Below are 24613 nucleotides of genomic sequence, written 5' to 3' on the forward strand. Positions count from 1 at the left end.
TCACCCTCTTGCTCAGCCACGGCGCTGCATCTGCTTTGTCCTGCCAGCTCAGCCATAGAGTGTTTACAAGCCTCCCTCACCCTTCCAGGCTGTGGTTCAGCTCCATTGACACTGAAGGCAACAGACTCCTCTCTCCGCGTGTGATGAATCAATTACTTCCTCTGACACTCTATTACTATAGCCCTCACATCTACAGATTGCAGATGAAAAGACAGGCTGAGAGGGGGGACAGGGAAGGGGAGAGGTCTCCCGAGGTCTCCTTCAATTGAGTTGTTGGACATCTAAAGAAATCCCCATCTGCCATATTTAAAGACACAGAGAGATGTTGTGCTCCTGAACGGCAGCAAAATCAGAGGGTTTTCACAAAAGAAAACCTAAGAAATCAAATGGGTCAAAAAACTTCCAACAAGATGTAGCGAAGACAGATCAATGGTGAGTCAGTCCCCTCTGCTGATGGAGATCCCAGACCTTGTTCCTGCCCATGATTATCAGCCAAACATCAGCATTACCAAAGGCACAACAAGAGAGAGCCAGGCATTACACCTTCCCTTTTCACTGCAAAATAACAATGGAAATGAAACCTCACACCACCATTAGCTAAAGAGGAAGGAAGCTGAGCACATGCCTCAAACTCTCATGCTGCCAGCAGGATGGGGGGGGGGTCCTACTCCTTGCTGGGCATCCGTCAACAACCCCAGTTCTGAGGGTTCCCTGGAGGTTTCTAATACATTGAGCACTTCCCATGCAGACACCCTGCACGCGGCACAGCCTCAGCAGACAAGGGTTTGAGTGCAGGAGCTCTCTCAATGCCAGCAGGCAAACGCTGCTTGTCTCAGCAAAGACAGACCCCACATCAAAAATCAGGGGTGCACCCTTCCTCACACTGACCACAGGTATCTTCGGTACCTCTACAAGAAGTCACTTCTGGGGCACACAGTGCATCTGCCCTGCCAGCTTCTGCGTCATGTGTAACAGGACTAAGGTTTTGGCACAGGAGTTCTGCTGTCAGACCTCACCACTTCAGGCTCTGCTTCTATCAATATATTAAACACTAGTATCTCCATGTCTGACCCAGTGCTGCTGGACTGCAACTGCTCAGCTACACTGTATGTAGATCCCCAGAATTCCTTGGGATTCAGGGAGGGAGAAAATACCCAACAAAAATAAAAGCAGGCAATTCACTCTAATGATCTACTGATCTACTTGCTAAGCCAGCGTAAGAAGGACTTTCTATGGTGTGTTTGAACTGATATATCAAAGACAGTCACTTAAAACATCCTAGCTGTGATTAGTGGACCATGACTGCTATTAACTTATAAGGAATTCCAGGATCACCAGACTGTGGTTTGCAACGTATTATTACATTACCATTCATCGGTGGTGTGCAGCCACTTGATTTAAAGAAAACTGAGAACTAGTCTCAGACTGGAAACTAACCTCCCCCCAGTTCTTTCAAATAAGCTCTGAGTTGAGCTGGCCAAAAGCAACCAGAAATCTATTCTGTTTTCAGTCTGCTCTTTGCAGTCTGTTATTTTTATTTTACATTCATATTTAATTGCAGAATTCACACCTGGCCAGAAAAGGCTGGGAATAAACCAATTCCCATCTGCAGCACTCTACTCTGCCACTGCTACGTGGCAGCCTTTAGAGGGGAATGTACAATGCACTGTTGCCGTCTAGATTGGGTTTAATGCCTACAGATGCCCAAGACTACTCTTCTTTATAAGGCTGGGATTTTAAAGTGATTTGCCAAAGCCAGAACAGTAAATTAATAGCAGAATAAGCGAAGAACCCAAATCTCACAACTCCCAGCCCTGATACTGCTGGCGAGTCTTCCACTCCCCTGTTACAGCCTGACAATAGGGATACTATCCATTAAAAAGGCTGCATGTAGCCAAGGCAAACAGTTGTTCATTAAAAGCCTACTCCAGTTCCTATGGAAATCAAGGTAAAACCTCCTGCTGCCTTTACTGGGCTTTGCATCTGGTCCTTAACATAAAAAGGATGATTTTTTAAATATTATTCTGGCACTCTCCTTACATTCACTAAACCTTTTAACTCCTACATCAGGCAGCAATTTCATGATATCAAAGAGCACTGCCAACCCCACCATGTGTCGCAAAATAAAAGTGACCAAGACTCATATCCCAACAGATATTTAGGCTCCAGAGACCCATCTGTTTGGGATGAGCCTCTGCAAATGGTGTCATCTGGTGTCACCCAGTGACCTGGAGCACTGTTGCAGAGACAGACAAAGGTCCCAGGTTCTCTGCTGAAAGCACAAGCATCTCAACAATGTGGTTATTATCATCAGGCCATTTCACTGAGGTTGCTCTACTACCATCCTGTGGATCTGCACTAAGCAGGGTCAGCAAAGGTGCAGGGGACTTAGAGACTGAGTGTGGACTTGCACTGCACGCTCACAAAAGACACAAGTTTCTGACACTTTTATCTGGATCCTGAACCCATTTTGGGGGGAGGCACCGCAGCCAGCCTTGTACTTGCTCCATCCCCAGACACTGTGGGGGATCCACAGATCCTGCTCCCTCCTTCAATGGCCAGAAAGACTGAGTAAGAATTGACTACGCCACAACCTCCTGCTCCTAGCTAGCAGGAAGGAGGGGGAGAGGTCTCTCTCTCTAATGCTATTGTTCCCAGTGTCACCAGCTGGCCCTCACTTTGTCATCATGCCAGCAGGAAACAAGGTGCAAAACCAGATCTGACTCCTATGCACTGGATATTGGTGAGCCAGTGGGATGTCGGGAGAGTGCCTTTGGGGCGATCACCTTCTGCAGAGCCTGAACTTGGCTTGTGCCTTCAGGGAGAGACTCTGGGGCACTGGGAAGCACAGCCATGGAGCAAGAGGAGCTCTCATAGCTCGGCAAACAGGCAGCAGAGAAGAGAGATGTGAACAACCTTGAGCAGTTAACTCATGCACTGGTCTAACGCTGTCACAGCTAATCCATTCATTGGTCATTTCAGAAAATGACCTGGGCTTGACGGGAATTATGAACCATACAGCGGACGCTGGACAGAGTTAAAAACAGTGGAAGCTCATTTGAAGACAAGCTGAGCTGCCGTGTCATGTTACCCAGACTGAATTATTTCCTGTAAGTTAGAAATGTTGCTTCTGGCTACCCATGCCACAAGTGTATGAGCAAGCAAATGCCTTCCTTAACATCTCATCTTTGACTTCCCCTCTCTGCAAAGTTAAAGCCTGACTCCACCAGTGTTGCAGATGTAGTCACTTCCCCTTGCATTCCAGCAAAGAAACTCCCCAAGCCCTGGCATTCTGTAGTTCTCCAAAAGTATTTCTATTTCTAAGCATTTTCCCAATCTCAAGATGAACTCCATCGTTTCTAAAATGTTTACTAATAAGCTAATTATGCATACTTTTTAAAGTATTTAGTAATCAGCTGTCCATAATTGCTGCGTAGTCTGCTTTTAACCTTCGCTGATGGAAGGATGGCTTCTTGCAATGAATTGCTTCTTGTTTGAAGGAGGTGGTCAAGAGTGTTAAGATGATTCTATGACTACTGCAGTCACCAGCTGCCTGCCTGTCTGTGGGCACTGGGAATGGCTGCAGCTCCCCCGGCTGCTCTCTAGGAAGGATGCAGAACTGTTGTTTTCTTTTTTCCAGTGCCCAGCTTCCTGGAAGCACAGGAGATGGCCATGCTACCGTAAGAGGTCTTCACTGGCTAGGTGAGCCCATGCACCTCACCCTTTGTACTGTGGCCTGGGAACACGAGCACATATCTGCCAGTGTCCCCTCGGCAGGCATCCAGCTCTGGATGACGGGTGCTGGGAGCATCCTTCCTTTGCCAGTCTTGGCCCCCTCTGCCCTTCAGGCTGGGAACAAGGGTGTCACTTGACATGCCTGCCTGGTATCCAGCACACACCAGAATGTTGAAATTGGTTCAACTCTTTTGGCACCAACCCTGGCACTTACAAGGCCACAGTGACAACTGCATAAATTTCCTCATCACGCTGGCCCCAGTTCCTGTTTGTGGAATCCCCCAGAGCTTGACATACGGAGCCACAGTCAGGAGGAACAACCTGACTGTGCAGCTCCAGGCTGCCTTAGATTTCCCAGTGCCTGCCTGGTTTTGGAGCCTCGGGTCCCTGCCTCCAGCAACCTTTTCCAGGATTTGCCGTGTGCCAGCAGAGGGGGCTGTGAACCACGACAGAGCCCCCCACATCCTCCCCAGGTAGGGATCCCATGGATCACAACCCAGCTGCAGTACGGGTTGTGAAGGGCTATAGCAAAAACCTGCTGCCGTGGTCTGATTATCAGGCTTTTTCTTTTTTTTTTAAATACCGTTTCTCTGATGCAGATGTTATGACTCAGCTGAAAGGTCTTCTTGCAGAGGAAGCATGAGCCCATCCGCTGCAGTCTGGAGGGAGTGTGCCTCTGCTGCGTGTGTACGGCAGTATCCCGGCACTCAACGGCAGCTCTGCCCAGCCGAACCCTTTGGCAGAGTCAGCCGAGTGCAGCTGGGGATGGCAGAGTCGGTAGCCAATCTCAGGAGGGAGCTTTTACTGGTCCAAAGAGAAGCCCAGTAGTGGGAGGGAGGCACAAATGGAAAAGGTAGTTATAAATGCAGTGATTCACACAAAGCCAAGGTTTCTGACTTGGATGTTCCAAGCAAGCACCGCAGACAGAACAACGAAATGGCAATTAGGAAGGAGCAGACAGCTTGGCTACGTGACTGTGCAAGCCAGAAGACAGCCACCCCTATTGCACATGGTTCAGATTGCTCCTGGGATCACAAACGAACCCTGGCATCCATGAGGATACCCAGCTACTGCCACAGCCATGCAGGAAATGGAAACATTTCGCCACAGCAGCAGCAGCATGTTCTTTTCCACTGGATGCAAGTTAGAGAGCAGATATCGATGGCGTGGGGCTGTAGCACCTGAGCAACAGCTGCACTCGCAGCACAGAGAGGAAGAAACGGAGAGCAGAAAGGCTATTACAATTATTTCTAAATAGTTTGGCATCGGAACATCAAACTTCCCTTTTGGCTCTGCCATTATTGCTGTGGCCCCACGACTGCAGGACAGTGTGAACAACAGCCTGGGTGCCATCCTCCCTATTACAGTGTGTCCACACTCCTGCCACAGGGATCCCTGATGTGCTGGCAGATCAACCACAAGAGCCACAACAGCAGGAGGAGGCCAATTTTCTTAACCTGAAGTGCCTTCCCAAAGTAAGGCACTTCCTTGGCGCACAGAAGAAGCACAGAGAGAGAAATACATTCTGGGGCTTCAATTACACCAAATTACTCCTTTCATGATGAAGGGGTGTTTGTGTGTGCAGTTACTTCTTAATTCAGTTGGACAGAGCCAAAAAATAAAAGCCCAGATGTGCTTCCAGAAAAACAATACTAACAATCAGCTCTGAGCGGCTGCCCCTGGCTGCCACCTCCGGGTGTCCATCCCCAGCTGACAGGGAGGGCCGGCTGCTGAAGCCACTCTTCGCAGCCAGCTCTTGCTCCGGAGCATATGGGCAGCACCAGGTACGCAGCCCCTTTCCGGCCAGCTGCCCAGCAAGGGGAAATCACTGACCTTTCCACAGAGGTCCCCAGGGTGCCAGGCACCGTACAAAATACAGGAGGAAATGCATCCCACCCCAAAGGGAAATCTAAAGTAGATGTAAGGGAGGCCAGAAAGGACACAGTAAAACTGAAAAGACTTTTGCAGATATTTTTGTGAGCCTTAGAATGGGTTTTAGGAATGTAAATGTTATGCTTTATGAGGGAGAAGCTTTAGCCTAATAAGGTAAAATGAAATGTCAAAGGAATAAGCAGCAGAGGAAAGGGTTACAGTGTTTATTCCTGGCAGCTGGAATCACTGACTAGCCCTGCTCCTGCTCTGATGGCTGCCAGGTAGCAATTCCAGAGTACGGGGAGTCTTGTCTGCCACAATGGGGTTCATCAGCCTGTCACCTTTGTGTGAACGTGCTCTATATTAATGATTAGATGTCAAAAGAAGGGCTCTGCCCTGAGACTCTGTTTCTTTGCTGCTGAACTGTTCCTATGCAGGTTCCTACCTGCAGATGCAATGATGCCTTTGTTTCTTCATAAAACACCCTCTGACACTCAGAGGAGATTTATTACTAAATGGCCACCTATTAGTACTGCTTAATGCCCAAGCTTTACACAGTGTTAATACGTGTCTCCTTCTGGTGGCTCACTTAAAATAAAAACTCTGCATCCTATCAATTTCTTTCAGGCAGTGTTTATCATGCTCTGTTTTCATTTCTTCACTCCTAGAAACCAGTGTCCATTAAGTCTTTTCAAACCCACTACTTTGCAGTGCCGGCTCCGGCAAGCAGGCACCCAAAGTCGGGTTGGCTCCCATCTGTGGCCAGCAGAAACCCAAGTGCACTGTGGATGAACACTGTTTCACGTGCACACAGGTGGCATCTGAGAGGACAGAGGTGCAGGCAAACTTTGCTTTCTGTAGAGGTTTGAAATTAATACCTGGTGTCTAGGGTTCAATGTTGCTGAAGGAGCTAAACTGAATCAGAGATTGATAAACACATGACCATTCATATCCCACGTGGGCGACCAAACCTCTCCAACTCAAACCTTTCTGCTTTAACCAAAGGCTCTCTGCATGCACATTCACACAGAAAAGGAAAGGGTGAGACCACATGGCAGCCACTCAGAAGATTTGCATGGTAAAGTAGAAAGGCAAAGGAACATCATCTGCAGCGTTTGGTCAGACCCTCCAGCACACACCACCTGCAGCTCAGAACCAGACCCTGCTCTCTCACAGAGAGCAAAACTTGGCAAAAGCTGTCCAAAGTGCTCAAACTGACAACTTCCTACATGTGGAGGAAAATCCAGGTGCCCATGCGAGTTTTTGGCTCTCCGACCAACCCGGCTCTGCTTGCCCAAGACCTCGGAGAGGCAGAAGCTGGAGTGTCTCCTGCTCAGCTCGACCTCTGCCCTGCACACAACGCTGCCCTGTCCAATGCAGATACTTATTGGATACTGAGCTGACTGCAGACACAGGTCTATAAAGCTTTTATTACTGTGCATTTGGGGCAACTGCATTAGCTGTGAGAAGGCTATACTATTCAGCCTGTACAAGCAATAATAAAATCTGATAGCAACCATCATTCTTATGCGCGCTGCTGAGGCCTTGTGTTCATCCATGCCCACATTAAGCCTTTCCCTACCTTGTCCCTGCTCTAAACACAGGACTGATCCTGCAAAGTGCTAAACGCCTTGCACATGCAGTGACTCTAGGGAGAGTTCATGGTGCTCAAAGCCTTATTAGCCCACCTTTTATCTGTAGGGGGTGATGAGATCCCCAGTGACATCAATCAGACATCAATCAGCACACCTTCATTAGAGTCAGAGAAGCTACACTGATTTATGGTAGCTGATGATCCAGCTCTACACTTCATAACCTTCAGTACATCATCAAACCCACGCCGAATTCTTTGTTCTCCACAGGACTGATTCTACAGCCCCATAAATGCTTTCCCTGCCCCTCTGTCCTTTTTGCAAACAGAGTTTCCCTCTCCATATATAATTCCCTTTTAATCAACAGGACCAGCATGTCTGGCAAGACTGCTGTGTCAGGCCTGTTTTAGGAGACCCCGAGCTCCTTCACAGCTCAGGCATCCCTGTAACTGGCTGTGGATTTTAGATTAAACACATAGGTTTATAAGTCTGTGGAGACCATGTTATTAACTCAGCCTTTTATGGTGCCCTTTGATGCCGTTAATTATTCTTTACTAGCTGTTAATTGTTTTTCCTGGACATCTAGTTTCCGAGTCCCTTCTTAGAAGAAAAAGAGAAAAAAAATCAGCTAAAATCAAACTCCTGCTTTAAGAAATGCAGCAGAATGAACACTGTGGAGAGTCAGATGCAGCTCAAACAGCTCAGAACTCCCAAGTCCCCGTGGCCTGAGCCTGGGTCTCCACAGAGCTCTCTATGCCACACCTCTGCCTAGTTACATGCCAGAAAATTGCTCTTGCTTTTCCAGCACAATTTAAAAGGACAGTGAGGCCACTTCAACACTGAGAGAAACAAGCTGCCTTTTAAACAAAATCAAACTCAGGTTGAAAGCCAGTTAGCTCTTGCTTCCAGGTGCAACCAGGCTGAGTTAAGAACCACCAACCAATTCAGTGCAGAGCAGGCTCATCCTACGTGTCCAGAGCAGCATCTCATAACCACCCAGTTGGCAGAGGCACACTTGCCCAGAAAGGCAGTAAGAGGGAACTCTACAGGGGCTCAGGATGATGCTTGTTTTCATACACAAGGAAGCATAAGGCCCATACCACTAGGCAAAAGCAGAAAGAGGTGACCATGTGCTAGAGAGGAAGAGGAAGGCTCTTACTTGCAGTCATGCTTTTCAATTTCAAAGTGAGGGTTGAAGTTGAGGATAATCTTCTGGTTGGATTCAGGGGCGTAGATGACCCACTCACAGTTCTGGTGGGAGGGGTAGTCATTGGGGTACCCGGGGGAGGTGATGTACCCAGCATCCTTGGAGTTCAGGCGGCCCCCGCACGGCTGAGCTGCAGAGACACAGAAGGGAACAAGACATTGAAATGGGTCCTGGGCATCGGCTGTGCACAGCTGATCCCTCCAGGCCACTGCTAGGGGTGGTCTGATAAAGGATGTTCTCCAGACTGTTGACATCTATTTGATATTCTAATATTCACATTAATCTCTGGGCAAAGGCAATTATTCTACAGCACAAACCTACTTCTTTTCCCCTCCACCTCCTGCCACATTTACATACCACATTTCACACAGACCAGAAAAGTGAAATAAATGCTCTTGCCAAGTCAATTACAGAGCCATAAAGTAAGAGACAGATTGATATCAGATCATCTGGAGCCGCCTTGTTTTATCTCTTCTTTTGCCTCTTTTGCAAGCTCCTCCGCGGCAGTCTCCCACAGCTGCCTCAGAAGACACCAGTATTTGGACATGTATGACCTTTGATACAGCTTCAGGACTGCAGCAAGCTTTGCTGTTCCCAAGGAAAGAAACTGAGGCACAGTGGGGCTGGTGATGAGTCCTGGTCCACCCACGAGGCCAGTGGCAGAGCTGAAGACAGCATCCAACCCTCCTGGCCTGTAGACCCACAGCAAGCAGCCCTTCTCCAGTTGCTGTGGTCTTCCTCCCCAAACCTGCCTGCCCCCACCACCCCATATCGGCAGACTGACCTCCTGCTTCCCAAAACCTTTCAAGCTAACCCAGCCACTGGCACTGCAGACCAGATAATCAGCAGTGGTGGTTTTGTGGGGGTAGCCCACAAATGGCTGGCAATGGCTGCGTGGTGAGCGGAAGAAGCACTCTCAGCTTTGGGTTAGAACAGGCCCTGGAGGGTGATTTCATCTTCAAAAAAACATTTAATCTCATGAATGCTGCAAATCAAATTTATTATTGCATTACTTGCTGGGAGGAAAATCTGCATCACAGGGTCAATTGATAAAGCACTATAAATCCCAACAAAGTCCTTTTCTCCACAGGGTCCCTATTGCGTGACTCTTGCTGCCTGTCCCCACCACCATCGCCCCATCCCAGTGCCACAGCCCCACAAGCCGCCTTAGCTGCCTCCAGAAGACAGCATTGCCTCCTCACACCCAGCTAAATGGGCAAAATCCAGCAACCCCCTGAGCCCCTCCATAGGGCAGGCCAGCAGGAACAGAGGGTGACCCCTGGGCCCATGTTGCAGAAGGGCTTTCCCCTCCCTGATGATAAACAATGGGGTACAACACAGGACCCTTCATGGGTAGTCCCCACCATGAGACAGTCCCCACAGCCCCAGAAGGCTTTGTGGTTCCACAGGAGGATGTGGGTCAGCTTTCCCAGAGCCTAGATGTGCACACCTCGCGTTGGGTTCTGAGGCATATCCCATGCCCCAAGGGAGCCGAGGCATGAGACGAGCATCACCCTCAGTGTGGGAGAGTAACCACATCTCACACCTCACCGGCTCTGTGGGCCGAACATCTCCACAGCACTCTCCACCACCCTGGCCCTGGTGGCTGTGTCTGTTCTTCTGGCAGCAGCACTTGCTGCAAAGCTGTGGGAGCCCCTGGGAGAAGCAAAGCAGTGCAGACTCGTGTGGGCTCAACTCCACGCAACGGGTCTGGCTCTGTCCCTCTGCCATGGTGTCCAGCAGCCCCCAGGGGTGTCTCCTGCCAAGGTGTCACAAGTCTGCCTGCTCTCAGTGAGGAGATTCCACTCTGCCTTCCAACTGCCCTCTTGCCAGAGCCAATGCAAGCAAGCAGGAACAATGCAGGACCCCTTGGTGGCAACACTTCCCAGAAAATAGCACTCTGAATAAACAACCTGCTGCCTGCACACTCTCTGCACACTGCCTGTTTGCTGCCTGCAGAAAATGCATGTGCCCTTAGTGGAAACAAGGATAACAAGCGGGCCCCTCATGGGGAAGCCAGGCTTCCTTCACCATGGAAAAGCACTGTCTCAGTTTCCCTGGTATTATTCATGCCCTCTAACACATTCATTCTTCAAAATAACTTTCTTCTCACACACCCAAAGGCATCTCTGCAGCCTTCTCTTTTTTTCTTAAAATAATCCTGTAAGTATCCTGAAAAGTATGAGGGGAATATCACAGCACCACTGTGGAAGAGCTGAGAATATCAAAAAACATCTGGTTTTGTTCCACAGGAGAGCTTGTTCAACACACAAACATTTACAAACCTACGTTCTTGCACAAATCTCTTCTCTCAGCAAAGCATATTTGCCCACACACGTGTCTACGTGGGTTTGGGGGGAGGCGGGGAGAGAGATATGTTCACGTGGAAGGAAGAAATTCACGGACTTGTTGACATCAATGTACAAATAGACGTGTAATTCACACTTCACTCATGTACGCACTTTCACACCTTCTCATAAAAATTCACACCTCGTTTGCACACATGTCCACCCCCTCCAGCAAAGAGAAATATTCAAGCTGCAGATTATTTTTCTTGGAAAGGGCAAAGTCTCGAAGCAAAGAAAATACAGTCAATCCTTCCACACCTCGTCATCCCCTCCCTGCCTCTCCAGCTTTCACACACATGCTACCCGCTAGGCTGATACCACCAACATCACCCACCACTCAGAAGTTGCTAGCCCCTTACTCACGCTGGATACTATGAATACTCTGTGAGCCGTTGCAACTCAATCAGTTGGAGGGGAACTGCAATGTGAACAGGGGTGTCAGGCTCCAGCTTGCTCTGGCTCTTCCCTGACAAATGAACTCAAGAGCAGAAATCCAGGCTTATCCTGATATCAAAATCTCTCCCTTGCCCTGCAAGTCCATCACAGGTCAGTGGGATCAAGCTAAGCTAATCCCCGGGCTTGACCCTTATTTCAAGTCAGCTTTGTGCCCAAGTTAAACTGCTGGTGCTAGTGACAACGGCCTGAGTGAGAGGAGCTCAGCTCTCTGTGACTGTGGTCTCTGCAGAAAAACAGGATAAGCGGGAGAAACCACTGAGAGGTCACCATCTTTCTGCAGCAAGGAAAGCTTATCTGTGCCTCTCAGAGCAACAGATTTTGTCCTCTCACTCATCCCTCCCTAAGAAGGTCCAGAGAAATTAAGGGGGGCTACTTGAAAACAGTGCTGCCTTGTCCACACACAGCACCACCAGGCCACGTGGTGGGCAACAGTATACCAGGGCAACAAGGGCTTCTTAGGGCTATCTGAAGAGGCAAAATAATTTTAGTGCATTTGTAATTGTTCTGTTAGACTTCTTCTCTTTTGAGTCACTGATCTCTAGTGGTTAAACACCTGCAACAAAAAAAAAGTATCTATCACTGTGCCCACTGAAGGGCTAAAGGTTTACCTCAGCAGACATGTCAACCACTAGACTGTTTTGTACACAACACAGGGTTAAGCTTCTACATGAATGTGTTGTTTCAAACTGATGCATTGAATCCATCCAAAAATACAAGGCAAAAAAAAAAAAAGGAAAAAGGTGAGTGGCATGGCTACTGCCCAGGCTGTATGCTTTGGAAGCAAGACGTGCTCCACAGCTAATGGGCTCTGGCAGCTTTTGCCTGCCCTGAATTCACTTAATAAAATTAAAATTAAATTCTGAAGTATAAGCCAAGTCTGCCAGGTGCGTGGGACATCCCATTGCTCTGTAAGCAAAATGCAGGCGCTGAAAGCAAACTGCTGGGGCATCCGCCAGCCTGTGTTGCGTGGTGGAGGGGTCAGAGGAAAGCTGTGCTGATGGCAAGACCACGGTAGAGCAGTGGGGTTCCTCAGTGGAGGCTTCAGGGGTTAGCACTCCCTGGCAGTGTCAGAGCAGGCTGTGTTCAAGATGGGAAATACTTAGATGCTCTCCTTTGTTAAGGCCCAACACATGACTTACAATATCCCAGCAAATGTCTCCTTGCAGGACCACCCCAACAGGGGAACTACATGAGAGGATGACAACAAAGCCATAGAATAAGAAAAGAAGACCTGGAGATGCTCATGAGGGCAGACTCCTGAAAAAGCTGCAGCATATGGCGGGTAACTCCAAAGTCTCTCACAGACATGGGCATCAGCAGCTTAGCTCCTCATCCTTTGCAACAGGCAGACCCCTCTTTCTCTGCCCTGATCTGCTGGAGACATCCAGGCTGATGAAGTCTTCCCCTGCCTCCCCCAGGCTGTAACAAGAAATCATCACTCAGAGGACCCCCAAATAACAGCCAGGCCCTGGGAACTTCCACCCACACTTGGGGTTTTTCAGCTCTGCAGCTCATCAGCGCGGGATGAAACCTTAGGCTCTAAGCAGAGCATTCTCCTACTTGAATTTCCTGTCTATTAAACCCCTCTGGATTTCCCTCACCCCAGGAGAGCAGGACTCACTGTTATTGTTGGACCTTCAACACAGAAACTAAAGCCAACTCTGCCTGTAACAAAAATAATCAGCACCAGAGAGGCTCATTTCACAACAAACACGTACTACAGCCTCTCAGAGCTTGTAGCATCCAGTAGTAAACTATCACGTATTTTGATCTGCTGGGTTGTTTACTTTGGGGATGCAATTCAGGGCTGCACACAAAATTTAAGGAGTTCTGTTAGAGGCAAGCAGCAGCATTGGTGTCTGTGCTGCTTGTAAGGAGCAGCCTTCAAGGGCAGCAAAAGGAGCAAGGGAGAAATCCCAGACTCCCACAGCAGAGGGATGCACTGCCTGGCCACTTACTTCTGTTCCTCACATGAGGCCCTTACAGTCCAGTTCCAACCACCAAAGAAAATTTCTGTGTCTTGAGATTCAGTGCTGGGCAGAAGAGATTTCCCCTGTCAACTCTTAAACACTGCAGCAAAATATGGGTCCTGGCACAAGTGACCTACTGCTCTCAGAGCTGCTGAACTTGGCACAAGCCCTTGTGCAGCAAACCCTATGTTTCGGTCCCATTACACTCAAACAACGTTTCAAGAAGCAAAGTTTTTCAAGGTCCACATGCATCCAAGCATTTTTCCAAACCCTGGCATGGAGGGAAGAAAAAGATCTCTTCTGCTGAAGATTCATTACCATTAACATTCCTCCTGCTTCATTCCCCAGGCTGTGGCCCAGGGAGAGAGTTTGGTTGTGGCTAACATGGCAGGGACTCTGACCCCAAACCATATGGCACAACTTTTACATCAGGCAGGAACACAAATGCAAACTCTCGAATTGTAACGATACAGCTTAGGCACCGGCCAAGGAGAGAGACATATTGCAGGGGAAGCTAATAAGATTAGATATTTTATCCCCAGTAGCATAGATCATTTTAGCAGAGTGTGTTTGCTTTGGATTGCGAGATAAAGCTTCAAAGGCTTCCTGAACAAATTAATGGACAAACACACCCAAACAACACAAAGCACTTACACGCACATTTCACCTCAGAGCAGTATCCAAGCCTTAGGATTTCACACAACCAGGGAAAAAACCCTGAACATTTTATTAAAGGCTTTTACCAGTTTAACTAAAATTTCACTTAAAAACAGAGGCACGGCAAAGTAGAATTCAAAGACTGCTTTTGGGATCTGAACTAGGATTTTGTTTGATTCAAAGTGTCTCAAGCCTGTCACAAGACAGGCTCATAAAAACACTGTCTGGGCTTAAGCAAGAAAGGAACGCGCCAATCCATCAGTTGAGGAATGCAGCCGTTTGACCACTTCCTAAGGCAACCAGGGAGGGATGCAATATATTCACTTTATAGTGCTGGACAGCAGTGCAAGGGGAATGCCAGAAAGCTCAGCAAATGGAACATTTTAGCTGTGAGCCTTTGCAAAAAGAGATCGTTTAAAATTATTTTTAAATAAGAAGGGAGTGTAAGAGGCAGGAAGAGACAGAAGGAGATTTGAAGATTTCTCATATCTGCACTTTCTTTGCCATGCTAATCCACAGAACAATTAAGTGAAAACCTGAAATAGAGACCTACTCAAGCTTCACTGTGGAAAATGAGACGACCAAATCCTGCATGCAAATCCAGGTAATTTGCTCTGAAATCACTGGAATTCAGCAGTTTTCCTCACCTGCAGTTCTGGATAGCTGTCTTCCAAGGACTGGCATTGCTTTGTAACACTTGAGTCTGTGGCAACCTTGACCCTTTAGAGTTTGCCACTTTAGGGTGCTGGTGGTCGTCCTCCCCCTCCCCCCAACCCTTGTATCTTCGATGACATTTCATATCCTGGTTTTACATGGTGCATCCTCCACTAACTTAGTTATTTGTCATTTTATATCACAGGCAAATGCAATTCCAATAGGGCATCTGGCTTAATAGTGCTAGTCTTTATAAAAATATGTGTGCACACAATTCTTCTGGCTTGCCGAAGAGTGTAATTGGTGGGTCCGGAATTACAACTCCTGGCTATTCCAGTAACCACTTGAGAAAGCACGTGAGTGTGTGTGTGCACGTGCAAGGGAGGGGGATAACTGCATATTGAACCTGCAGGAATCACACCTGTTTTTCCTGCCTTTATGCTGGGCTCCCAAGGGTTTGAAGTCTCGTGGAAACACACTGCCATCTCCCAGAAATACATGGCAGTTTCAGAACTCCAAGCTGCAGATTGGGCAGTTTCTGAGGAAACCTCACTGGTAGCACAGGCAGGGAAACAGAGACTCAGGGAAGCTTGAGGGCTCAGAGCAGAGGCAGAAATAAAGCAGAAGCTTCCTGCATGGCTTCCTGTTACCCTACCTATATGCTACACTAGGAAATAATATAGGGATGAAACAATTTGTTGAGCGAAACCTGTGAATGCTATCAATAATAGGCTGTTTTGAGGGCCACGGAAGAAAAGCAAGAGACATTTCTAGTTCCACACATATAAGAAAAGAACCATGGAAAGAGGATTCTGCTCTAAAGAGCTTCAGGCTCAATGAAAACTGTTCAATGCCTCTGAAATACTAATTAGCATTGTTATTACAACAATTCCAAGAAGAAAAAAAACCTATCTCATCTCTCATCTCCTCCTGCTTGCTCCCAGCTTCTTCACACCTTTTGAGCCCATCTGTCATGGCCCGTTCTTCACAAAAACCAGATCCTGGCTTTCCCCACTGGGCAACTCTGGTTTATTCTTGCCTCTTCCTAAGGCATCTGGCAGAGCCTCTCTGAATTCCGCATCACCCCTGGTTTAGTCCTCCCTCCCACGGGCCCTATAGGAGCCGCAGAACAAAACCCAGTGCCAGTTCTAGCGGGCAGACACGTTGATGGGATGCAATGGGACAGGATGGGAAGGGAAGCAGCCCCTCCGGAGCCACCCAGGCAGAGGCCCCACTGCAGATCCCTCCGCACACGCTGCCGAGCAGCAGCAGCGGCGGCTTCAGCCTTTACGATGGCTTGCTCGAATCCAGCTACTGCTGAGCCTCACTACTAGTGCCGAAGTTATTACACATTATTACATATTCTGGCAAGTGTCTTAAGCACATTGCTTCCTGCTGAGCACATATTAAGCAGTCAAACAGAAAGAGAGGATAGCAGGAGCGACCCTAGGGGTGTGCATAAGGAAGCCGAGGGGCTCTGGGCACACAGGGGAAACTGCAGGGAAGGGAAAGTTGCAGGAATGTGTGTGTGGCAGGCAGCAAGGTGGGGAAGACCACAGGGGCACTGTGCGTAAGAGAAAAAGTAGAGATTTGTGTGCTTGTGGAGAGAGAAGAACCAGGAAGATAGTGTGTGTTATGCGTCTACATGCACTAGGGGCTGGGTTTTCCTCCCTCCTCTCCCCACAAGAATCCCCTAAAAAAAACAGGGTCCAAAGGAGCCTTTCAATAAAACGTTAAGCAGAATGAAATGACAGTGTCCTTTTGGCTTCACCGTGTTCCTAGGAGGGACGTAGAAAAAGGCAGGCATTCAAGCCCCACACAGCATGCACTTCACAGCCAGGGGTGACCCACTAGAACAGCTGGGGCAGATGTCTTGCCTTTGTCTCAAATGCATGGAAGAAATCATGGCAAGTTTCAAAGACCCCGGAGCCCAGCACTTCATCTCTGGAGCCCATTTTATTTGACTCATCAAGTATGAAGAGAGGGGGAGAAGCATTCAGAGAAAGGCTCTGCAGCCATCCATCCCTGTAAGTAATACTCCAGGCTATTCTGCACACCGACTCACTGCTCATACCCCTTTCCCCAAGCTGTTTGGGAAGTGGCTGCCTTGTCAAGCCTGCAGTTGGAACCCTGGACCCCCAGTGTTACCCTAGCTGTCCTTCCTACTGCGATCCGTGGACACCACTTGCATGTTTTACAGATCAGAGTTGTGATTTCGAGTGTTTGGCCCTGTGCCTGCCAACCTCGTGCTGACAAACCTCTCCCTGTGCTTGTGTCTTTTGACTGTGCAGGCATCAAGCCTGGCTCAGGATCTGGCCTTCTGAGATTGTGATTTGGCTCAGGCAGGGAGAAGGCTGACCCTTTGATTCTGAGTATGATTAAAACCACGCTACTGTAGCGCTAAGCCGTGTGCAACACTGCTAGCAACAGCCCTGATTTATGTTGTTGCTAGTATTGCGGTTTCCACCAGGGTGTAGACAGGGATTTCGAAAATAGCCCAGCTACCTCTTTGTCTGTGTGTGTAGTATAATTAGATATGTGTCAAAGGGCTGATTCAGAGTGAGGGTAGAGCTGGAAACGTTCACACCCCGCTTCTGCCCCCACCTCCATGCCGACACCATCAGTCCCAGCTTGGGTGTGTGCAGGCACATCAGCTCTCCACACTTCCCAGATTAGACAACTGTATTCCTGAGACCCCATGGGGACACGGTGGCGGTGACTTCACCACACAATGGAGAGCAAGTTTAGTAGCTTCCAGTTTGGTCTCAGGCTGCTGCAATCTGCCCCCACCATCGCAGCTAAATGCCGACTTCTTCTGTTCCAATTTCAGATAGGATCATGGGTCTCAGATACAGACAATTTATTTTCCTAGTACAGCTGGTCTGTCAGAGGTCATATAATTTGGCAGCAATCCCAGTGTTTAAAAATTAATTTTTCCTTATTAATACAACTGAGGGTCCCACAGGATAGGATCCCAGCCTTATCTGAACCTGACAGCTTCCTAAACCCCACGAAGGATGCTTTCTCCTCTCAGGCTGTCTCTGATACAAGGCCACCATGTCCTGGAGCCTGGCGGCACTGAAGGTTTCTGCTAGAAAACCGACCCACCATCCTGCCCAGAGCGATGGGGAGCACTGCCTTCCCCAGCCCAGCCAAGCGCGCTGCTTTCTCGTTTTAACCTTCTAAGCCACACATGAGGTACCAAACAGAGTAAATACTGTGAAAGGGTCTGGGGGGAAGAAGGAGCAGGGCAAGGAGATGGGACGTGCCTTTGTAGGTCCCCCTGGGACCAGTACGCCTGCCTGTCACTCCAGACACCACACACCATGATTTTTCCATGGCAGGAAAGTTTGGAAAACAAAATGCAGCACCCTAACCTGGGTCAGAGCCCCCCACTGAGCTCGTATCAGTCGTTTTCAGTGATGCCCCTGACAACTGTCTGATTCCTAAGCTAAAAAAGCTTTTGTTCCCAGTAAGAGCCGAGTTAACAGCACAACGGGCAAAAGGCATTACAGTCAGCGCCCGCGTGGGTGTGTGTGTGTGTTTGTATGTGTGCGGCCGTGTGCCTGCTTGGCAGCAATTTGTTTTGGTGTCGTCCCCCCTCTTGCTACATCTCCTAAGTCATTACTAAAAATACCAGCTTTTAAGCAAACTATTGGAAAGCTTCAAGAGTGAGCTTTGCTCAGAGCGGCATAAACATCGTCTGAACGGCTCCGTACGTGGGTCACTCAAATCTGTTACTTTCTTACTTGATTGCTTATTACAGGAAGATAGAAAACACACAGCCATTCAGCCTTCAGATTTATCTTCCAGGGTCTCCCACCCACTCCCCTCCACGGTTATCTCAGGGTTTGCGTGGCTACATACAAATTGGCAGCTGCACTGTTTATCTCTTGCTGTAGAAATATTGCACGAGGGTTTTTTTTTTCCATGCGGATTATCATATCATTGTCTATTAAAAACATCTCCCCCTCTACTAACCTCCCTTAGGGAACCTTAAGAGGGACTTTGATAATGGGGGAAGGCTTTCAGATACACCAGACTGAAACATAAATCCGTCTACCTCTGGCATGTTTTTCTTTACTAGGCAGCCTAATTCACCGGAGCTGAGCGCAGCGCCGTCGAGTTTCGTGCCCTGCTGCCCGCACCTCTGCTGACTGGGCTGGCAATAAAGTCAATTAGCCGGGTTCGCAGCGCCACGACAGCGTCTCGGCCGGTGTCAGCCGCAGGAGGACAACCTCCCCGCTGGCTCCCACGCCGTGGGATGCTCCGCTCAGCCGGGAAAACCCCGCGTTCCAATAAACATTTCTCGCAGCGGCTGCACGGCCTCCGAGGCGCGGCTGCTCCTCAGTCCCTCGCCCGTTAGAAGTTCTGATCCCGGGTCCGCTCAGGGACGGCGGGAGTCGCCCGCACACCGCACGCTGGGGCTCGGCGAGCCCTGCAGCACAATACCCGCTCCCGGAGAGCGGCCGCCGCCTCCGCCACAGGGACCATCTGAAAACGCTGTCGCGCTCGGCAGGGGCCTCCCGGGGCTTTGCCCTTTCCCTTCGCTCCGTCGAGCGCCTATCCATTTGTTTCCCTATTTCAACAAAAGAGGGGATTTTTTTTTTTCTTCCTTTCCTTTATAACCATAAGGCAGGAGGCGATGCCAACCAGCTACCGAATGTGCTCGGCGCGTGTCTGCCGGGAACGTCTGCGCTTCGCTGGTGCTGCGAAAAAAGAGGGAGGGAGCTCCTCGGGCAGCGGAGCCTCTCTCTGCCCTGTCCGAGGGGAGCGGGCGGGCGAGAGGCTGGGACGGGCGCACCGAGCGCTGCCCGGGACCCCGCGGCGGCTCCGCAGAACGGGAACGCGCGGCTCGGCGGCCGCAGGAGCCCCGACACCCGCTCCCTCCAGCTCCGGGCGAGGAGCCCGCAGCCCCGCGGCCGGTGCCCGGGCAGCAGCAGCCTCGCCCCGCGCTCCCCGCTCTCCCGTCCCAGCGCCTCCGGACAGCGCCGCGCCGGCCCCGAGGCGGGGACGGACCCCGCCCCGAGCCCAGGTGCCGGGACGCCCGGCGGCGCCGGTACCCGCGGGCAGAGGCTTTCCCGGGGCTCCCCGCTCCCGGCGCCGCCTGCCCGCCGCCTTCCACGCGATTTCAACGCCTCGAGTCCCGCGGGCGCCCAGACGCGCGCGTCCGGCCGCCTCCCCGCGAACCCCCGAGAACGAGCCCGCAACTTTCCGAGGCGGCTCCCTCCTCGCCCCGCGCTGCCGACCCTTCGCTCGTTCCCTCCGCAGCGCAAAAGCCTCTGCGGGGCGGCTCCCCGGGGGCTTTACCTGTCTCCGCCGCGCCTCCGGAGCCGGGCGAGCACAGCGCTAGGAATCCCCCCGCGAGAAGAAGAAACGTATCCATCCTTCGCGAAAAACCCGAAGCGGACGCGGCCGAGGCCCCGGTTCGCCTCCCTGCCCCCCCACCCCCGGGCGGCGTCCCCCGGGCTGCGGTGCGGGGCGAGCGCCTCTCCCCTAGGGCATCCCCCGGGGCGGCTCGGGCGCTGCGGGCTGGGGCGCCGTCTGCGCCTCCTCTCCGTCCCCGGCGGCGCCTCGCAGCCTTTTCAGGCAGGGCGGCATGTGGCTGTCAGCGCCGAGCGGCGGCACCGCCCCCCGCCCGCCCGCGCACCGCCCCGCCGGCACCGGGGGAAGAGCCGGCCGGGAGGGGGGCGAGGGAGCCGGGCCGTGCCAAGGGAGGCGCCCGGGTGCTGTCGGATGGGGGAGCGTCAGGACAAGGATTGTCCCTGGATCGTGGGCGCCCGCAGCCGCCGGCCGAGACCCGGGAGCGCCGCGCCTCGGCCGGAGCGGGAGCCGCCGTGCGGGGAGAGCGAACGCCTCCGTGCCGCCCGCCGCCTGCCCCCGGCGCCGACCGGGGAACCCGCGGCTGCCCCGACCCTGGAGGTGTCCGAGGCCGCGCCCGATGGAGCCCCGGGCCGCCTGGAGCGCTGGGAGGTGTCCCTGCCCGTGACGGGGGCTGGGACTGATGGGCTTTGAGGTGCCTTCCAACCCAAACCACGATCCCGCGATTCTGTGATTCCAAGATGGGCTTTATCACGCAGTCACTTCTCAGCGCTCAGAAGGTTTGTTCGCGTTTGCTCCTGACAAGGTGGGGAGTCCCTGCCTGGGGGGGAACCGCTGGGACCTTGTGTTTACTCATCGCTTAAACTCACAGACCATAACGGGTACCTGGCAAACTGAGGCTTCCTCACACCTCGCTGCAGTTTGGGAGGGGAAATTTCAAAGTATGCGAGTGAAATCAGCCCTAAAACCCCGCACCAAAAAGCTACTTGAAAACAAATTGTTTCTGTTGTTGATCTGTCCCCAGATTACACATTCCAACTTCTAAATTTACAGCAGACAAAGGGATTAAAACTACCGTTACCTCAGAGTTTTTAAGTTGGTAATTAGGGAAGAGATACTGGCATGTGGCAGGAGTGAGATACATCACTGTGTGGGTGAGAGGGAAAGTACAAACGTTTCACTGGTATTCATTTAGGGTGATGAGACTAATTATTTTGTACTCTGCTGTCTATCAGTTACGGGTAGCAGCACCAGCTCACGTCAATGAAATCACGATGCCAACCTGGTTGAGCGCGTTCACACAACACAAACACACCAAGTCTCTCCTAGGCCTGTGGAAGTTCATTGTCAGCAACAGATTTGGCCCGACGGATAGATCTGATATTTTAGCCATTACCCTGAGGGCTATAGCATCTCCCTTCCTTCTGTGAGTTTTGGTACCTGACTTTATATCTTCTGTGGCTCAAATATGTTCCAACACCTGTTGAAGTCAATGCACAGCCAGTGGCGACTGCCTCATTTATTGTATTTTGATGTGGGATCATGCAACTATTATTTACTACTTGCTTATAGTTAGACTACTATCAAGCTAGCGAAGTGTGATTTTTGTGGGTGTATAAATAGCCCTGGCAAACCATAACACAGATATTGGAGCATAATATAAACCCACAGTATGAATCACTCCTCTCTTAAGATGTGCATGGAAAAGAAAGAGGTTACCAAACTCTGATCAGAGACGACCCCATCTCACACACCATACAGCACAGGGGAAATTTTCCTCCCCTTACATTCAGAGTTTCTCCCAGTTAAGCTCAATAGAAGTGTGCAAACAGGACCTCGAACTGATATCAGCTCTGATCTGCTACTGAGTGAAGTGGAGAGAAGATAACCCTAGGAAAGAAAATGGTGATGGGAAATGAAGTTACCTGCTGCTCCACAGAGGTTTCTCTCAGCTGCTTTCCAATAGGTCTCCACGAATGAGGCTCTGTGTTTAGTGTTGGATCTCCTCTCCACAACATGCCACTATCAGGAAAGGAAAGGCACAACTAAAATAGCAGGCAGCGCTACTGCCATTTCTACCACTACAGCTATCCAGGACAGGATGACTATAAAGCTGGTGACACCTGCTAGTCCAGCTCGGGTACAAGAGAGTCAAAAATGCATCTTTTGGGAGCGCTGAAAACTCAGATCCCTTCTCAGGTTTGAAGGAACTGAGCTCAAGGTGATGCTATACATCTTGAACTTGCCTCTGCCTGTTTCCAGGGGCAGCTGCTCTGGGCATTTCTCCATGCCCCAAGCGAGGCTGGACCTCATCAGCTCTCCGTGCTGGGGAAGTTCCATTTCTGCCAAAGGGCTCAGAGCTCTGCTTTCTGGTTTAGTTCTCCTGTGGGTATTTAAAACCCATGAGTAAGCACTTGCCAAACCCCATCGGGAACAGCAGCATTTTTCCATATCTGTATGTCAGAAACATTCACAAACCCTCACTGAAAACGAGACAATATGTAATTTAGTGGTACTGTAATATGTAACGTACCATCTGCATTAAATTTGGTTTAAGGAATTTTGCAGCCCAAGTGTTAGTAAGAGCTGTGATGCAGTGAAATTTCCCCCATCTCTCTCCTCCCTTCCAGCAGAAAGCCTTTGCCTCCTCAAAAGCTGCCCAGTTCCCTGCTGCCGACCCGAGGGCCCACTGCCTAGAGCTTTCCCTGGCACTCTTCAGCTCTGCTCTTCTCTTCCCTCTAATTGCTGCTCTTTTTCAACAGTGATCATACAGCGTCTTTTATTTCCAATCATGGCTTCCTTTTTCTAAAGGAGTCCTTCTCACCCTATGAACTGACCATCAGGAGGTGTCTGTGAAGCAGGAAACCCCCCAGCTTTTCCTTAGAACCTTTCTCAATCCTGATTTAAAAGAAAACAAAACTAAACCCAAGGCACTACATATTCCTGTTACCTTCTCTGGGCTCCAGTGTAGCTGGACAAACAGGGTCTCTCCCTCAGTTTTGTGTCAAAACACACTATTTCCAACACAGAACTTGACAGCTTTCCAGAGAAAACAACACTGCAGGACTGGAACAGGGGTAGGAATGAGAGTGGGGAAAGATGATACGCAGCCGAGATAAAACTGTAAGTATTGTCAGTCAGCAGGAGAGCAGGGACTCAAACATTTTTGGCAGCATACCCAACGAGCGGGAGCACGGGGGCAGACGGTGTGGATTGTCTCCCCCACTCCTCACGGGAGCCTGTCTTGTCACTGCAGTTTTCCTCCTCCAGACAGTGCTTTGAGATCCTCAGCTAAAAGGCTCTAAGTGCATCATATGAAATGTTTTTATTAGTCAATCAGGTGCATGATTACAAGATCTCGTTTTATAGCCGCAAATAGCCAGTAATTACCTTAGCATCCCATTAGCCCTAGTCAGCCAGGCTATTTGCTCGCGAATTCATCCGTATTCAAAAAGCAGGCCAATCCCCCAACCTGGAGAAAACAGTTCAGCATGTTGCATTCAAGACTATATACTTCCAGTGTAGAGGTGGCTTAATTAGCGTGCTGCCTGGTTAATTTTTCATGGTGAGTACTGTGGCTGCTAACCTGTGGTTGAAAGCAGCGCCTGCGGGCTGAGCCCAGGAGCTGACCCTCTGGCTCTGTGGGTGCTACAGCAGGTCAGTGCTTGCCCACCTACCCCACTCCTGCCCACCCTGTTCCTGCTGACCCCCTCCTATTATGTTCCCCTAACTTTTCCAAGCTGCCAGCCCAACCGCAGGCCCACAGGGAGCTGCTTTCCCCCTTCACCTCTCCTGCTCACAGCAGTTTCATACAGGAGGAGCGTTGCTGGCGTGCAGAGGCTACTCAAGCATTCAAGCTGGCTGCCAGCAGTGTGGCCCGAAGCTCGGGTGGTTGACGTGCGTCCCAGACCAGTTCCACTCTGCCGTGGTGTCAGGAGCTGGTGGAGAGCTGTGGGGAAAGCTGGGAGCGACATCACTGCAAGGGAAAGCAGGGGAGTGCTGAGGCTGCCTCAAAGGAGAAATGCAAAGGGAGGAAAAGGGAGAGAAGAGTGGAGAAGGGATGTGGTGGAAGAAACAAAGACACAGAACAAGGGGATGGGGGAAAATGAATAAATGGCAGAAAACAGATGAAGCAAACTAATGGAGTTAAAACCCATCACCGGATTTGCAGGCAGAGGGAGACTTGATTCCTTGCAGCTCAGGAGATGCTCAGCTGCGGGAGAGGCGCAAGCGTGCTGGGGGCCTGCTCCAAGCAGCAGCTTGTGCAGGGGGGTCAGTGGTGCCAGCTCAGGGGAGGAAAGCCCCTGCATCTTCAGACTTAGTAAAAAAAAAGCTTTCAGACTTCAGCAGGCTGACTAAATTAAGCTGAATATAAAGGTGCTGCATTATTTCTCAATACTGCAGCAGTATGAAAGGAGGCAATAGGTTTCTTTTGAAGCAGCTGCTGTGCAATCCAGGGCTTTCAGGTGTACTTCAACCAAACGCTCTCCTGGTTTCAGCAGGTTAACTTCATTAAAGGCTCCATCTACCGCTTTAATGTTCACTGAAATCCTACTGGGTGGGTACATTAGGCAGAAACCCCCCACAAGATGATTGCATGCTGTTGTTTGGCACAGTGAATAGACCTGGGAGGGGAAATGGAGGAGGGGAGGGGGTCACACAGTGACCCAGGCTGGAGAGGACAGATCCTGAACCACTGTAACTTGCCAAAGGGCCTGGCCCTTAGCTAACGGCAGTAGAAACCACTGCAGCAAAAACCCCAAGCCTGTGGGGAGCCATCCCTCCTGACACGATTTCTGC

At 50.4% G+C, this 24613-nt stretch overlaps 1 protein-coding gene across 6 annotated transcripts in view; it reads right to left on the minus strand.

Annotated features, from left to right (window-relative positions):
- The window catches only part of NRP2 (neuropilin 2), an 88993-nt gene extending 68900 nt beyond the window's left edge, over positions 1 to 20093 (minus strand). For 5 of the 6 annotated variants that reach the window (XM_069860950.1, XM_069860947.1, XM_069860948.1 and 2 more), the window contains exons 1-2: positions 19802 to 20090; positions 8359 to 8536 (exon numbers count right to left, since the gene is read on the minus strand). In XM_069860950.1, coding sequence (XP_069717051.1) covers positions 8359 to 8536; positions 19802 to 19877 — 254 coding nt within the window. In that variant the 5' untranslated portion in view covers positions 19878 to 20090. Of the gene's footprint in view, positions 1 to 8358; positions 8537 to 19801 lie in introns of all 6 variants that reach the window. The other variant, XM_069860953.1, reaches the window with a different exon arrangement.
- Positions 20094 to 24613: the final 4520 nt, after the last annotated feature.

The sequence above is a fragment of the Phaenicophaeus curvirostris genome, chromosome 7 (assembly GCF_032191515.1).
Source record: "Phaenicophaeus curvirostris isolate KB17595 chromosome 7, BPBGC_Pcur_1.0, whole genome shotgun sequence".
Classification (NCBI taxonomy): domain Eukaryota; kingdom Metazoa; phylum Chordata; class Aves; order Cuculiformes; family Cuculidae; genus Phaenicophaeus; species Phaenicophaeus curvirostris.